We start from the raw sequence: 18545 nt of genomic DNA on the forward strand, positions 1-18545 counted from the left end.
ATTATTTATTTAAATTTCTTTTATATAGTTTTTAATTATTTAATTTTATTTTTTTACATTTTAATTATTTCTTCCCTAATTGTTTATTTTTAAATTCTGTACTTCTAATTATTTAATATAGTTCATTCAGTTTCTAATTTATTTATAATTTTTTAATATATTTTCTAATTTATATATTTTTACATTTGATAGCTTTATTTTTTTATTTACATTTTATTTAATTATTCTCTAAATTTTTGGTTTAAATTCTATAGTTCTAATTATTTAATTTATTTTACTTTGTTTCCATATTAATTTTTTAATATAGTTTTTAGATTTTATGTAATTCTTTAACCACTAATTTTTATAATTCTAATTTTAAGTATTTCTTATGTATTTGTAATTATTACATTTTTTAATTAATTTTTATTTTTAAATTCTGTATTTCTAATTAATTTATTTAATTCAACGTTTACAGATTTATTATTTTGTGAATTTGTTTTAGATTTTATTTAATTCACCAATTTTTTAAAATTTGTTTTAATTTTAATGTATTTCTAATTTTACTATTTTTGAGATTTTCTAATTTTATTTTAAAACATTTTATTTATTTATTCCTTAATCTTTTATTTTTGAATTCTGTATTTCTAGTTATTTAATTTATTTACTTTATTTACATATTTATTTTTTGTTAAGTTTTATTAGATTTTATTTAATTATTCACTGATTTTTTAAATTATTTTAATTTTTTTTAAATCTTTAAACTTTTATCAAACATATATTTATGAGTAATAATGCACAAATCGAATTACATTCCATCCAATATTAGAAATAAATTCTACAGGAAATAATAATGATTTACTAACGACCACAATAATCATGAAAACGATCCAAGAAAGAAATAGAAAAAGAATTCTTGCTTAAAACAAGCAGTTTCAAATTATATTAAATTCAAATAAGTAGCTACTATCCCAATTGGGTTACTCAAGTCTGCATACAGCGTTACATAAGTGACTAGACTTGTATATTGACCTCTTCTCTGCTTTTTAGAAAATCTTCTAATTGTTTTGGGTCAAAGAACTGATATTGCTTGGACTGCAAGATTACTCTACACACACATGGATACCTCAAAAGAAAATTTGCCCCAATTGCCAGAGCTCTTGGGCGCAATAGCAAAAACATCTTGCGTCTCTTTTGGGTTTCCCTGGATAAATCCGGGAACACTCTCACCTTTGAACCCAAAAATAATGAATCCAGATGCCTAAATGAAAGCCTAAGTACTGCGACTCTGTCCATTTCCAGCGCAAAGGTTACAAGCAGTGTAGTTCTTTGTGTTATCACCTCAAGAGACGACTCTAGGAATGTTGTTAAACCCATTGCTCCCTGTTCTGAAATATTCTCTGATGTCTTAACACCAGTCTGTAAATAATATGCCCTAGTTATTGGGGGCAATGAGCTTTCAGGCATTCCCAGAGTTTCCATTAAGTACTTTTTAACCATTTGCGTCGGGACGATCAATGGTGACCTCGGAAAATTTATAAAACGCAAAGTTAATCTCTTGGATTGATTTTTCCAAGTATTCCAGGCGTCTTAGGGTAAAATTCTTGTCTTTTAGTAAAGTTTGTTCCACAAGTTCAATTTTTCCAACTTTCTCAGACAGTCTTTTAACTTCGGACGCTTGGCTTTCACCAGATTTTAACTGAATCAGTGCAGTCTCTGACAAAACTTTAATTGTCCCCATATTTTTTAAAATTACTGTTTGCAATGCAGATTGGGTCTTAGAAGTCAAGTCCCAAAGTGACTCTAAAGTCACTACGGCTGGTCTGACTACCTCTCCCATTATACAGTCTGGTAGGTGGGCTTTTGAAACTTGCTCCAATATACTCACTGCCCTAGAAGACACGACAGAAGTTGTTTTTTCTGGTTCCTCCAAGTTTTCAGCTCCAGATGTCTTCTCCAGCAAACTCCCTCCCTTCTCAATCGGGACTCTAACCACGTTGTCAGGGCTTGCTTGGAGATTCTTCCTTCCAGGTTTTGGGGGCGCCACACGCACAACAGGGCTAAGGGAAGCCCTGTCTACACTGCTGTTCTGCTCCAAAGGGCAGGCTTCCGCAGTCGGAGTAGACGCCATCTCGAGACCGGGAAGCACTGCGAAACGGTCCAGCGTTGTCTGCTGGAGATGGGGCACTCCGGTTGGGACGGAGGAAACAGCCCGAACCATGCCCCTACGCTTGCCCATCTTCCGACGGGTAAGGAACTCGCAGTGGCATTCGCGTGGGCCGGATAGAAAGTGCGTCTGTTGATGCTACTCAATCCATTGCCATCTTGGATCTTGCCTTTATTTTAATTTTTATACATTTTTAGATTACTTAATGTACTTTTTTTTTTTTTTTTTAGTTTTTCTAATTCTTTTTTTCCATTTTATTTATTCCCTAATTTTTGATTTTTAAATTCTGTAGTTCTAGTTAATATATTTACTTTGACATTTATATATTTTTATAGTTCTTTTATTTTAATTCAGTAATTTTAAGTTATGTATTTCTAATATTTTTAAAAAGTAAAATATATAAATTAAGTCTTTTAAAAAGATGTTGTAATTTATTTATTTTATATATATTTTTTGATTTGCTAAATATTAATTTTTTAATTATTGATGTAATTTATTTTTTATTTTAATTTTTTATTCATTAACTTTTTAGTTTGAAATTCTGTATTTCTTGTTCCTAATATTGCCACACTGGGACAGACCAAAGGTCCATCAAGGCCATTATCCTGTTTCCAACAGTGGCCAATTTTAAGTCAAGTATTTCTAATTAATTTAATTTCATTTTTTTTAGGTTCTATTTATTCCCTAATTTTTATTTTTTTAATTCTGTATATCTATTTATTAAATTTATTATTTTTTTAATTTTTTTAAAGAGATTTTATTGAAATTTTTGTTAGAAAAAAGGGATACACATTGGAACAGGGAAAATAGATATTCAAAGATGTTATTATTTTATTTGTACATTTTCTAGTAAGTTATGCAAAGTGATAACCTAATAACCTTTAACACATTATAATAAATTTCTCAAAACTTAAACTTTTATAATTTTTTAAGATTTAAGTGAATATCTTGAAAATAGAAAATGTATAATATGTATAAGGAGAATAATAAATGATAAGGAAATTGGGAACAAAGGAGGGTAGGAGAAAGGGGGGAAAAAGGAGAAGGGAGAGTGAAAGTAGCTGAAGACCTAAAATGAAGATATGGGTACAATGACCATTATGCAATAATGTGATAGTACAACAAGAGTTTAAATGGCTTGTTAGAATATATGATTTGTTAGAATACATGACACTATAGAAAAAAAAATTAAGGTATTTGAGGGTAATTACTTGTTTCTGCATATAGATAAGTAGACAAAAAAGAACATTATATAAAAGAGTTGGGTTGACCATTTGTCAAAAAGTGTTCAATTGGTAGCCATATTTTTTTAACTTGATGTATTGAGTTTAGTTTAATGGCAAGGGAAATTTCAAATTTATGAATCTGTAGTACAGAATGCCACCAGAAATGAATATTGAGTTTGGTATTGTCTTTCCAGTTAGTTGCCACCATTTTTAGCGCTATAACAATTAATGTGTCATAGAGTTTGGAAAGATATGGGTCTATTGGGGTTTCCAAAACAAGAGAACCAAATATAATTTTGCTTGTAGAGATGTTTTCAGACAAGGAGAGTATAGTTGAGATTTTTTGCCATACTTTATTCCAAAATTGAAAAGTATGATTGCATTCTATAAGCATGTGTAAAAGTGTACCTTTTTCAGATTTGCAAGACCAACATAAGTAAACAAACGATTCACATCTACCCGTTCCACTGCGCTCATTATTTTATAGACCTCTATCATATCTCCCTTCAGCTGTCTTTTCTTCAAGCTGAAGAGCCCTAGCCGCTTGAGCCTTTCCTCATAGGGAAGTCATCCCATCCTATTTATCACTTTCGTCGCCCTTCTCTGTACCTTTTATAATTCCACTATATCTTTTTTGAGATGCGGCAACCAGAATTGAACACAGTATTCGAGGTGCGGTCGCACCATGGACCGCTACGAAGGCATTATAACATTCTCATTTTTTTGTTTTCCATTCCTTTCCTAATAATACCTAACATTCTATTTGCTTTCTTAGCCGCTGCAGCACACTAAGCAGAAAGTTTCAACTTATCATCAACGATAACAACTAGATTCCTTTCTTGGTCGGTGACTCCTAATGTGGAACCTTGCATTACATAGCTATAATTCAGGTTCCTCTTTCCCACATGCACAGCTTTGCACTTGCTCATATTAAACGTCATCTACCATTTAGACGTCCAGTCTCCCAGTCTCATAAGGTCCTCTTGTAATTTTTCACAATCCTCTTGCGATTTAACAGCTTTGAATAATGTGTCATCAAATTTAATTACCTCACTAGTTACTCCTATCTGTAGATCATTTTTTAAATATGTTAAAAAGCAACGGGCCCAGCACAGACCTCTGGGGAACCCCACTATCTAGCCTTCTCCATTGAGAATACTGACCATTTAACCCTACTCTGTTTTCTATCTTTTAATCAGTTTTTAATCCACAATAGGAGACTACCTCCAATCCCATGACTCTCTAATTTCCTCTAGAGTCTTTCATGAGGTACTTTGGCAAACGCCTTTTGAATATCCAGATACACAATATCAACTGGCTCACTTTTATCCACATGTTTGTTCACCCCTTCAAAGAAATGTAGTAGATTGGTTAGGCAAGATTTCCCTTAACTAAATCCATGTTGGCTTTGTCTCATTAATCCATGCTTTTGAATATGCTCTGTAATTTTGTTCTTTGTATTAGTTTTCTACCATTTTGCCCAGCACTGACATGAGGTTCACCTGTCTATAATTTCCTGGATCTCCTCTGGAACCTTTTTTAAAAAATCGGCGTTACATTTGCCACCCTCTAATCTTCCAGTACCATGCTCAGTTTTAAAGATAAATTATATATTACTAACAATAGTTCTGCAAGTTCATTTTTCAATTCTACCAGTACTCTGGGATGAATACCATCTGGTGCAGTAGATTTGCTACTCTTCAGTTTGTCAAATTGCCCCATTACATCCTCCAGGTTTGTAGAGATTTCATTCAGTTTCTTCGACTCGTCAGCTTTGAATACCATTTCTGGCACTGGTATCTCTCCCAAATCTTCCTCGGTGAAGACCGAAGCACAGAATTCATTTAATCTCTCTGCTTTGGCTTTGTTTTCCCTGATTGCCCCTTTTACTCCTCGGTCTTCTAGCGGTCCAACAATTCTTTTGCCTGCTTCTTCTTTTTAATATACCTAAAAATATTTTTACTATGTGGCCTGGGTTTCCAGGATGGTATTTTTGAATAGTATCCACGCCTCTATTTGTTTCAAGACTCTCCTAAACATACAATACTACCCGTCCACCAATTTAATCCACTACGATATAATTTGTGCCCTGGTATGACAGTGTCCCACTGGTTATCTTCCTTCCACCAGATCTCAGAGATGCGTATTACATCTAATTTTTCATTTAGTGCAATATATTCTAACTGTCCCATCTTATTTCTTAGGCTTCTGGCATTCACATTTAGACATTTCAAACTATCTTTGTTGTTCCTATTTACATCATGCTTAGTACTTGACAGTATTAGTTTGCAGTCTTTTGTCTGATTTTTATTTAAGGACACCTGATTTACTGTGGTCTCTTTTGCAACCTCACTATCGGGATACCCTATCTTCCCTGTTTTGGTAATATCTTTGAAAGATACCTTATTCTGAACCATGCGCTTTTGAGCTACTATCGGCCTTCCCCCATGACACTGGACATCAGACTGAGCAAGAATTAAAAATATTACTGTATTTGGATACAAGTGAGTTAAGTATGGAGAGTGTGGCTCAAGGAATTCTTTCCAGCCCCGCTGCATGTAAATACGTTCGTATGCGGGGAGTGTGTGTTCATGTGTCTGCTTTCTGTGTATCTGTGATCAAGAGAGAGGATAAGAGGAAGACCATTTAAAAGGTGCAGTTTAATCACCAGTGTATATATATTGCAGCTGTTGGAACTGCTTCTCCCATAGAAATGTATTGGGGCATAGAAGGGGTTCATTTCTCTGCCTCCCCTCATTACATGCAGCACAGAAGCTTTCTCTAGATCACCTCCTCACTTCTATGACTAGAACTGCCTTCCCGTCCTCCAACTCTACTGCTTTCACATTAGCTGTATCCTACCTACAGTTTCTGCTGCTAGTTACAATGGAAGTACACAGCAGGGTGGGGTTGTGGGGGAGAAGGAAAATACCTGGAGGGGCATTTTCAAAAGAAACGTCCAAGTTGCAATTTGGACGTCTTTGCAAAACGTCAGAATCCAGGGACGGGAAAAACCGTATTTTCAAAAAAGATGGACGTCCATCTTTTGTTTCGAAAATACCGTCAGAGACATCCAAATCCTTAAATTTGGACGTCCTTGGATTCGGATGTTTCTTAGTTTTGGTGATTTTCGAAACCAAAGACGTCCATGTCAAAAATGTCCAAATGCAAGCCATTTGGATGTGGGAGGAGCCAGCATTTTTAGTGCACTAGTCCCCGTCACATGCCAGGACACCAACTGGGCACCCTAGGGGCACTGCAGTGGACTTCATAAATTGCTCCCAGGAGCTTAGCTCCCTTACCTTGTGTGCTGAGCCCCCCAATACCCACAACTGTACACTACTACCATAGCCCTTACAGGTGAAGGGGGACACCTATATATGGGTACAGTGGGTTTGTGGTGGATTTTGGAGAGCTCGCTGTTTCCTCCACAGACGTAACGGGTATGGGCCTGGGTCCACCTGTCTGAAGTGCACTGCAGTACCCAATAAAACTGCTCCAGGGACCTGCATGCGTTGTCACGGACCTGAGTATGACATCTGAGGCTGGCATGGGGTTTAGTGACCACTGGGGGAGTAACGGGAGGTCACTGGTCATTTCAGGGCACCTTTTTGTGCCTTATTAAAAAAAACACATCTGGGTGAAAACGTCCAAGTTTTCGTCAGGGACGTCCTTGCTTTTTTCAATTATGGGTCAAAGACGTCCAAGTGTTAGGCACGCCCAAGTCCCGCCTTCGCTACGCCTCCGACATGCCCCCTTGAAATTCGGACGTCCTTGCGGCAGACTGCAGTTGGAGACGTCCAAAATCGGGTTTCGATTGTACCGATTTGGGCCTCTCTCTGAAAAGGACGTCTATGTTCCGTTTTATGTCAAAAGATGGACGTCCTTCTCTTTCGAAAATGAGCCCGCTGATATTAGAGGTTTTAAACTACAAAAAATGCCCAGACATATTTTTTTTGTTTTGTTACATTTGTACCCCGCGCTTTCCCACTCATGGCAGGCTCAATGCGGCTTACATGGGGCAATGGAGGGTTAAGTGACTTGCCCAGAGTCACAAGGAGAGCTGCCTGTGCCTGAAGTGGGAATCGAACTCAGTTCCTCAGGACCAAAGTCCACCACCCTAACCACTAGGCCACTCCTTCACTTATTCCCATCCTTCTCCCTTCTGGACATTAATGCAGGGCTTCCCAATTTCTGGGTCAAATCCCCTGGCAGGTATGCTATAAAGACATCATTGACCTGTGCCTCCTTGGGGTCACGCACTTTCTGTGCCAGTGCAAATGAGGTTAGGGCCACAGAAAGATTGATAAGCACTATGTTAATGCAAAATTTTGCTGACTTATGAAAATGCCAGACAGTTTGTAATCCTAATCTCCCCAGTCCTGAGTACATCCCCCAGGGCTCTTGAAACATTTGGATACAAACTGTATGCAGAGCTTGCCAATGTCTTAATCTGGCCTTGTCCATGGCAACAGATGTTACTTGGCAGCGCACATAATAACTATTAAGAAAAATGTCTGTTAATTCTACTGTGAAAACTTCAAGAATCAAAGAAAATGAAGTTAAGGAAGAAAATTATTTACATTCTCTCTGTGTGTATCTGTGGGGTCTGCATGTGTCTGTGTGTGTACAGGGCATATGTTGTGACTGTGGGGAAGGTAGTGGGGGTTGGGGAGCACTTGATGAGGTAGTTTTGGGGGTTGGTGCAGTTTACAGAATGGGGAGGCAATTATGGGATTGTTTTTGGAGTGGGGCAGTTTTGCATGGGATATTTCTTGGGGGAAATTTGGGAGTGGTGTGGCAGTTGCAGGTGGTTTGTTTTTGAGTTGTAAGGTAATTGTTGGTGATGAGGCAGATTTGCAGGGTGGTGGAATATTGGGTAGTTTTTCAACTGTGGAGGTTATTTGGAGTTTTGAAGAGTAGGGGGGTGTCACCTTTTAATCTCCTTGCCCTGTTCTCTAACTGCTACTGTACATTTCACTCTGTTTCTACACTCAGACCCTCAAACCACTTTTCCCATAGAAATGCATTGGGCCATTTGGGGAGGGAGGAGGTAGGATTTCTCTCTAAACCCCTGGTTTGCTTTTGAATTTGTCTTTTTACCATTTTTCTCTCGGGGCCAGATTTCATCCCATTCTGTTACATTTTCTGAGTTATTTTACTCCCAGATGGATAGACTTGACCCTTTCTATATAATTTTTCCACTTCCGTTGTTTTTTTTGCCTCTTTTGGAATGGGAGCTGAGTCCCTTTCTTGAGTAGATGGGATGCTGCTTTCTGCTTTGGAGGAACAACATGTTATGGCAAGGCTGTAGCATCATATTCAGCCCCTATCTCATAGGATTGGGTTCATCCCGGGGGTGAGGACATGTTTGGTAGCCTGTACCTGGTTGTCCTGCCACTTAACTCCATCAAGCTAAAATAGAAGTATATATGGTTTATTATATAGATGTGGTGAGATCCATTTTTCATATGTTCTTAAATTTTCAAAATTTCACAATCTGGATGCCCCTTTCCAAAGTATATAAATTTGCTGGCAAACAAGAAAATGCATATGTAAATCATTAGACAACCATCAGTGTTATATTACTGGGTAAATGGTCATGGACTTGATATACCGCCTTTCTGTAGGTACAACCAAAGCGGTTTACATACATTTTATATGCAGGTACTTGGTGTCACAACAAACAACTGCAGATGTGCACGTAAAATAATTCTTATGGATCAAAGGTCAATATAAAACCCATCCAAAGAGAATAAAACTGTTGATGGCATTTGACTTTAACAATAGGTTTATTAAAGGTTTATTTAAAACTTGCTATCCCACAGATCAATATAAATAAAGAGAAACTGGAGATTAAGAGAGAAAGGAACAGGTCAGGGAGGGGTAGAAAAGGAACTCCATTGTCAAATAGTCAAGAAAGTAAAGATGAGTCCAAGGATAGATGGGGGCAAGTCTAAACTGGTTGACAGATTCAGCCTTAGAATAGCTTCTAGGGTAGTACGAATGCATTCTCAAGTAAAGTTTTGAGATCTGTCTTAAATTTAGTCAAGGAAGTTTGTGATCTAAGAAATAGTGGTAATGCATTCCATAGGGAGGGACCAGGAACAGAAAAAAAAATAGCATCCTGGGTAGCCTCATATCTAATATGCTGAAAAGAATGGTACAACCAATAGATGCTGTTGGCATGAATGAAAAGCGTGCATAGGAACATATGGAGTTAACAATCTCACCAAAAAGGGAGGAGATCCAGAGTTTTTAATTTTGAAAACCAAAAGGAGAATGTTACAGGTGATACGATGTGTGAGTGGTAGCTAGTGTGCATTTTTAAGAAGTGGTGTGACATGATCAAACTTCCGTGAACCTGAAATTTAATTTAAGATGTTTTGTATCATTTGTAGATGCCGCAGATTTTGTCTCAAACCTTTATACAGCGAATTACAGTAGTCAGGTTTCGAAATAACTAGGGAATGAACCAAGATCACTTTCTCAGCCAGTGGTTTCCAAAAGCTCTCTTTTTCTTTTGTTTTGGGTAAAGGAGTCCTAGTTATAATATGAAATTGTATGAGAAGCCCCTTCCTGCTGTATATTTGTATATGTAAAACTGGGTGGAATTCTCTAAGGATGCTTGCAGGACATGTGGATTCTGTAGAACTCTGGTTGATTAAATACTGGCATAAACATGTGCGTGCAATTGCATATACCATATATACTGGAATATAAACCAAGATGTTTTGGCCAAAAAAAAGTATCAAAAGCTTAATCTTGGTTTATATTTGAGACCTACCTCTCTCCCACCCCTGTGATGTCTGGAATTCCTACCATTTCCTGCCTCCTGTTAGTTGCGGCAACAGTGGAGAAGGAGGAACACTATCGCCAGCCCCCCACCCCCCCCTCACTGAACCAGAAGAGTTCTCACTGACTCCCTCTCCCTGGACAGTCATGGCTCGAACTTAGTTCTTAGTTCCTCCCTCCCTTTCCCCCTTCCCCCAGATGAACCTTCCCGGTCCCACTGATAGCCCCACCCCTCCTCAGGCCTGTTGTACCTTTCTGGTGGTCTAGTGGTTCATTGGGTCAGGAGCGATCCACACTTGATCCTCCCCATGCCTCTATGGTAAAAATGGCTGTTATGACTTCCAGCGGGCAGGAAGGAGATAGAGGAATGCTGGACACCACAGGGGAGAAAAGAAAGAAGGGGAGGAATGCTGGAATATTCAAGTTCACATTTTTCTCCTAAAAAAGGAGAAAAAGGTTATCAAAGTTCATAGTCAAGTATATGTGGTATATTGTTTTATGGATTTTGTGGCGTTGACATTAATTAATCCAACACAGCTAATCATCTGATTTGCTTTTCCAGGATTAGTGATATTTATTTTCTAAATGCATAGACTTTCATGCATCATGATATCCTATCTGCAATAGTTTATATCTAGGGCATGGTGCTTCAGGCTTGTTAACATATTCAAAATTAAAATATGATTTTGTAACTCAAATGCGAGGGAAGATTGGGATTATCTGATCTTCAGGTGTACAATATTGCTTGCTTGCTTGCTTAGACAAATGCAGGAGACTGCTCAGTTTAGTGGTATTGCTATGGGAAAACACGTGGGAGCCTTGTGTAGTGCAAATATTTGCTGTATGCCAAGACTGAGTCCTTCCCTCCGTTGCCCATGAGACGTAAATTGGTTAAAATGGTGACAGAGTTCAATAATGCATGGGATAAACACAGAGGATCACTATCTAGAAAAAGGATGGAATCCAATTAAAGCAGAACTTAAGTGGCCTCATCACTGTAGTGAGCTTTGACTACAGCTTCAGAGATATTGGGAAGTAAGGCTGATACTGGGCAGACTTCTATGATCTGGGTTCTGTAAATGGCAAAAACAGATCAAGATCAAGGCTGAAATGGGCTTCAGCAGCAACTGCACTAGTGGAAGGTAGGACCAATGTCAGGCAGATTTCTGTGGTCTGTGCCTCAAAATTGGCGTGGAGTGATACAGATTGACTATACAAGCATTTAATCATGAAGAAGTGAAACTTGTGCAGAGTGCCAGATTCAACTCTGGCCATCTTGTTGGATGGATCGTGTAGGTCTTTATCTGCCACCATTTACTATGTTACTATGAAAACTCTATGGACATGATCCACAGTGTTCCAGATACTGCCTATATCAGGAAATGGAGAGTTTTTTGTAGGGTACAGGAGCTGCAAATTTTCAGGGGTGGGATGAAAAGAAGATTGCCCTAGTGAAACATTTGCTGGAGCTAATGTGATGAGCTTCGGAGAGCTGAAAGAGAAATATACACCCAGATATAGCACTGTTTGGTAGGGATTTTTCGTGAGCACAAGGAGGTGTTTGAAGATTCAGAATTTGACCTCAGGAGGTCAAGATGAAGAAATCCAATAGAATTTGGTATGAAGGGTTTTTTGAGGGTCATTTGAAGTCTGCTTTTGTAGTACAGTAGTGGTACAAAATTGGGCACAGGATTTAGGGTTAAAATACTCAGAGGAGGACTTTAGGGATGGTGTGTGGTTGAAGGGGGAAGAAATATAGTAGAAAGTAGACAATTCAAGAAGGCACATTTCAAAATACTTCACAGAATGTATATGTACCCACATAGGGCATACAAAGCAAAGGTGTTAGTCAAGCACATATAGGAAATGAGGGATTTCGATTTGTTAGGAACTGGGCGACATTCTGGGAAAGGGGTAGACTGTTCTGAAAGGATGGACTCCACCTTAACCGGGATGGAACCAGGCTCTGCTGGTGCTAACTTTTAAAAAGGAGATAGAGCAGCTTTTAAACTAGAATGGGGAGGTGGGGGAAGCTGACAGTCGCCTAGGAGCACTTGGTTCGGTGTGGAGTACCTTGAAGGATACTATTGAAACAGGACATTTAGGGAATCCCAGTAGAGAGGTTTCAACAATGCTTAAAGTAAGCCAGGTGTGCTTAATGAGAGAGCAGGATAAAGAATGCACATTATCCCCTTCAACTTCTAAGTAGCTTGTAGATCAAAGGAAAAAATCATAATTTTAAGTTCCTGTTTACAAATGCGGAAAGCCTAAAACATAAGATGGGAGAGTTAGAATATATAGCACAAAATGATGAGGTAGATATAATAGGCATCTCAGAGACTTTGTGGAAAGAGGACAATCAATGGGACACTGTATTAACAGGGTACAAATTGTATCGCAATGATGGAGAGGTTCAAATTGGAGGGGGGTTGCGCTATATGTTAAAGAGGGAATAGAGTGAAATAAAATAAACATTCCACACGACACAGATAGCAGCATGGAATCATTATGGTTAGAAATTCCATGTGTGAAGGAAAGCAGTATTCTTGTAGGGCAGTACTACCGTTCACTGGGGCAGAACGAACAGACTGATGAAAAAATGTTTACAGAGATTAGGAAAGCTGGCAAATTGAACAATGCTATAATAATGGGTGATTTCAATTACTCCGATATTGACTGGATAAATGTTACATCAGGGAGTGCCATGGAGATAGTTTCTAGATATAATAAATTACTACTTCTTGGAGCATCTGGTCCAGGAACCGACGTGAGGGGGAGCCATTTTGGATCTGGTCCTTGGTGGCATGCAGGGTATAGTGTGAGAGGTGGCGGTGTTGGGTCCCCTGGGAAACAGTAATCATAACATGATTAATTTGAGCTTCTATCTGGGATGAACCTGCAAAAGAAATCTACTGTAGCTGCCATTTAATTTCGAAAGGACGACTATAATAATAAGGAGGAAAATGGTTAAAAAAGAAATAAAAGGATCATCTGCCAAGGTTAGGACACTCAATCAAGTGTGGAAGTTATTTAAAAATACCATCTTGGAAACCCAGTCCAGATGCATTCCATGTATATGCAAAGATGGACGAAGAGAAAACGTCAGCCAGCATGGTTGAAAGGTGAAGCAAAGATTGCCTTCAAAGAATGAAAAAGGACCAAAACGAAGAAATAGCAGCATAAGCACTGGCAAGTCCGCTACAAACCATTAATAAAGAAGGCTAAAAGAGAATATAAAGAGAAACTTGCTTTGCGAGGGTAAAACTCAGAGTAACAGTTTTTTCAGGTACATCAGAAGCAGAAAAGCCTGTGAGGGAAATCCATGGGACTGTTAGATCATGAAGGAGCAAAACGGGCACTCAGGGAGGACAAGGCCATAACAGAGAAATTGAATTAATTATTTGCTTCTGTCTTTACGGAAGAAGATGTAAGAGATCTGCCTGTACCGGAATTTTTTTTTTTTTTTTTTTTCTAGGATGATGACGTGGAGGATCTGAAAGAAATCTCCATGAACCTGGAAGATGTGCCACATCGACAAATTAAAGAGTAGTAAATCACCTGGAGATGGCATACATCCAAGGGTACTCAAAGAACTCAAGCATGAAATTGCTGATCTTTCGTTAGTAATATGTAACCTGTCATTAAAATCGTCCGTAGTACCTGAAGATTGGAGGATGGCCAATGTGGCGCCGATTTTTAAAAAGGGTTCTAGAGGTGATCGGGGAAATTATAGACTGGTAAGCCTGAAGTCAGTGCCAAGCAAAATAGTGGAAACTATTAAAAAGAATAATATTATAGAACACACAGACAAACATGGTTTAATGGGACAGAGTCAGCTTGGGTTCAGCCAAGGGAAGTCGTGCCTCACAAACTTTATTTCTTTGAAGGCATGAATAAACATGTGGATAAAGGTGAGCCAGTTGATGTAATGTATCTAGATTTTCAGAAAGCTTTTGACAAAATACCTCAAAATTAAGGAGTCATGGGATATGAGGCAAAGTTCTTATGTGGATTAGGAATTGATTATTGGACAGAAAACAGGGTTAAATGGTCATTTCTCTCAATGGAGGAGAGTGAACAGTGGAGTGCCACAGGGATCAGTACTGGGACCAGTACTATTTAACATATTTAGAAATGATGATATGGAAATCGGAATGATGAGTGAGGTGTTCACATTTACAGATGATACAAAACTATTCAAGGTTGTTAAAACACGTGCGGACTGTGAAATATTGCAGGAAGACCTTAGGAAACTGGAAGACTGGACGTCCAAATGGCAGATGAAATTTAATATGGACAAATGGGAGGTGATGCAAATTGGAAAGAATAATCCGAATCACAGTTACCTGATGCTAGGGTCCACCTTGGGTGTCAGCGCTCAAGAAAAAGATCCGAGTGTCTTTGTAGATAATACACTGAAATCTTCTGCTCAGTGTGCGGCAGAGGTGGCCAAAAAAGCAAACAGGATGCTAGGAATTATTGGGAAAGGGATGGGGAATAAGACCTAAAATACTATAATGCCTTTGTATCGCTCCACGGTGCGTCCGCACCTTGAGTATTGCGTTCAGTTCTGGTCACCATATCTGAAAAAATATATAGCGGAATTAGAAAAGGTTCAAAGAAGAGTGACTAAAATGATAAAGAGGATGGAACTCCTCCTCTCATATGAGGAAAGGCTAAAGAGGTTAGGGCTCTTCAGCTTGGAAAAGAGACAGATGAGGGGAGATATGATTGAGGTCTACAAAATCCTGAGTGGAGTAGAATGAGTAGAAGTTAATAGATTTTTTTTTTACTCGTTCCAAAAGTACAAAGACTAGAGGACACTCGAGGAAGTTACATAGAAATACTTTTAAAACAAATAGGAGGAAATATTTTTTCGCTCAATGAATAGTTAAGCTCTGGAATTCTTTTCTGGAGGAGGTAGTAACAGCGTTTAGCTTATCTGGGTTTAAAAAAGGTTTGGACAAATTCCTGGAGGAAAAATCCATAGTCTGCTATTGAGACAGACATGGGAAACAACTGCTTGCCCTGGGATTTGTAGTATGGACTGTTGCCATGATTTGGGTTTCTGCCAGGTACTTGTGACCTGGCTTGGCCACTGTTTGGAAAACAGGATACTGGGCTAGATGAACCATTGATCTGACCTAGTACGGCTACTCTTTTGTTCTTATGTGGAAAGAACCTTTAAAAATGCCCTGCTGTAGAAAACTTTTGGCAGGACATATGGGATTATTTAGAGGCTTAATGAGGGTTAGAATGGGTAAAAATATTGAAATATGTCAGATATGGGGGAGTAATTTACATTAGGCTCTGGGACACAGATTTTGTGCAGGAAGCTTGTCTGATTGCAAAGAAGTGCATCTTGAGAGAATGAACTAATGATACTCCCATGGATCTTCTATTTTGGAGAAATCAAATGCATAACCTGTTGTGGATGGCGTGGATGGCTGGAGCACGCTGGGAGAATGTAAAAGTTTATTAATGTATGGAAGTAATTTCTGGGGTCATTGTTCATGACAGGGAGGATTGCGCTATTGAATACTCTGGAATTGTAAAATAAAGATGGTGATACTCCCTTCCCTTCCCTGCCCCACCCTCCTTTAAGAGAAAAATTAGAAAATGAGAATGGGTATAGATTGTTACTGTATTGGCTAAGTTAGGACATTTTATGTGCTTTATAGAGATTTGTTATGGTCTTTGAATAAAGATGATGCACACATAAAATATAGTTTTTGGCAGCCATAGGTTGAGATAAGTAGCCAAGAATTTCCATTTATTGATGTCTCTTGAAAAGATTTTCTAGAACAGAAATAAATACTGAACATAATATCAAAACTGCTAAGAATTATTTCTGTTTTATTGCAGGCTACAAACAGACATTTTCCACAGACTGTCACAGGAGCATACCTCAGTGGTGTGCGAGAAGCAAGCAAAATAGCTGCATCTTAAATATTGTACCGAGAACCTGCATTTTCTGCCATTTTCTCTAGTGTTCAAAAAAAAAAAAAAAGACTGGTGGGAGAGATTAGAAGAAGTACAGCTCAAGATTATTCTTCACATCAGCTCCTATGCAACCACCAATGAACTAATCTACCATGCTCATGTGCCAGATCTACTGTTTCCTCTTGCAATAGAGGCCTTAGGTGATCTTAGAACAATCCTGCTACTGTGGATCTCTGTACACAGAAGATGGGTGGAGGAGGAATTTGACATTACCTCATTGCTACTAACGATGGTGACACTTTTTTGAGGATACATGCCTCCTTTTCCTCAGCCAGCCTTTCAAAAAATATAATCATTGCTTGAAATAAAAGCTGTAATTAGCTTACTGTGAATAAAAATACTGGATATTAGAACTGTACCGAATAGCATATCTGAATAAAGAAAAATATTATTCTGCCAAATACAAATAATGGGCATTGAGCTTTAACATAAATAATAAAAGAAGCAGTTTGAAATTGGAGATCGCGTTTATTTAATAAGATTTAGCACAGTATAGCCCTGGATTATTCATATTCAAATTTAAATCACTATTTGTCTGAATATGAATGATATATTCGGGGCCGAATCGAATATGAATATTTGGTACAGCCCTACTGGATATGAGTGATACCTACCACGTGTCCTCAGAAAGAAAATGACAGTGGTCATTTCTTTGGGCTTCACATATATTTTGCATTGTTTTCATTTTGGTAGATGTTCAGGTGATTAATCTTTTCCCTCTTTAAATTATGCAATGGCTCAGCAGAGTGGGCCATTTTAGATAAGAAGCAAACCTATCAATGTTTGGTTTTGAACATCAAGATTTGAAAAGACATACATTGGTGTGTTTTTTTTTTGTTTTTTAACTAACAAAATTAGGTTTGGTGGTTGGTTTTACTTATTTAACTAAAAAAGTGAAATTGGTTAAATAAGCTGTTAGGAAAGTAAGAACAATGTTGTATGTACAGTGTTTTGAGTATGAACAGATTTGTACTTAGTAAAGCATGTTTTTCTGTTTTTCATTTTCTGTCCTGAAAAGTACCCTTTGGAGAGAATGCATGAGATCAGTGACACAAAGATGGAATATTTTGGCTGTAATTGTACCATTCAAGCAATAGAATGCTGTTCTTATATTCTGCAAACCAGAAATGTAAGATGTGTGTGTGTTGTGTAATAGAGCAAGACGCTTTTATTACTGATGAAAAGTAATACTTAAAGTTGAATAGTGGTTTGTTGAAAGGATACAGCATGACTAAGAAAAAGCTAGATTTATAATTCAGCAGTATAAACTCTTTGGATCTTAGGTTTGTTTTCAGCAAGTGCAATGCTTTTTGTTTTATGGATGCTATAGTAATGTTGATTAAAGTGGCCTAATGGTCATTATTTTTGTTGTGTCACATTAATACTGATCTCATTCATGAATTGAGTGCTGTAGATTTCAGAAAACGTATTTGGCAGTTTGGGTCAAAGAAAGAGCAGAACTGTACTTTCCTAATACACAAAAGGCCTACCTATGTGGTAAAAAAAAAAAAAAGAAAGAAATGAAAATCCATTGCTAATGTCGTATCTTAAGAGCTTGCAGTGTATAGGAACCAGTGTTGACAGTTTGCAGTCTCCAATTCCTCCACAAACAGAAGGACAACCTATTCTTTATAATGTGTTTACACCATTAGAAAAGTCATACATGACAAATAAGTTATATATTTAATCAAACACTTAAAACCCAGGCCCAAAACCACCTGGTGTAAAATGAAGAGATGTGGACTACCATAATATCTGTGCTGTGGAAAGATCACACTGCAGGACAGATAAACAGAGCCTGCATTGCAGTTGTATTCATGTGTGCATTCTACAGTCCATTAGCAAATGTATTATGAGATTTCACACTGGCCTCTAAGCCCCTGAAGATCACTTTAAACATTTATTATGTCAGACTTAAACTATGGTGGTCTGTTTTTCTAATTTTAACTATTTGCTATGTATATACAGATTGTATGTGTGTGTAAATAGGGTAGGAAATATCTATTTTTGCCTTAAAATGTTATCAGTGGGGTTTGGATGCAGAACATGATTGATTTTATAACTCTTCTGTGTGACTTTCAAACCTGTATAATAAAACTGGAAACAATATGTTGGCCATTTGTGTTATAAAAAATAAAGAATACAAAGGAGATGGAATCCAAAGGCACAAAAGTGGAAGCAAATAGCCAAAAAAGCAAAAGGAGCCTTCAAGATTGAGGGCGTTTCAACTTCATTTTATTAATCAGACCCGACATGGTCTGTGTTTCAGCGAGGAATGTGTGCGTCGTCACTTGCAACCATTTTAAAATATTTTTCTCTATATTGATTTTCTCTGCCACTTTAGTCTCTTGCAGATTTGTCTTTTTAAAGACGAG

The 18545-nt window shown here is 37.8% G+C and overlaps 1 protein-coding gene across 1 annotated transcript in view; it reads left to right on the top strand.

The window, feature by feature from the left end:
* KDM1B (lysine demethylase 1B) overlaps positions 1–18279 on the top strand; it is a 173600-nt gene extending 155321 nt beyond the window's left edge. The window contains 1 exon segment of the mRNA XM_030211446.1: positions 16033–18279. Within this exon segment, the coding sequence (XP_030067306.1) occupies positions 16033–16116 (84 nt within the window). The 3' untranslated portion in view covers positions 16117–18279.
* The last annotated feature ends 266 nt before the right edge of the window (positions 18280–18545 follow it).

This window comes from Microcaecilia unicolor, chromosome 1 (assembly GCF_901765095.1).
Source record: "Microcaecilia unicolor chromosome 1, aMicUni1.1, whole genome shotgun sequence".
In the NCBI taxonomy this organism is placed as follows: domain Eukaryota; kingdom Metazoa; phylum Chordata; class Amphibia; order Gymnophiona; family Siphonopidae; genus Microcaecilia; species Microcaecilia unicolor.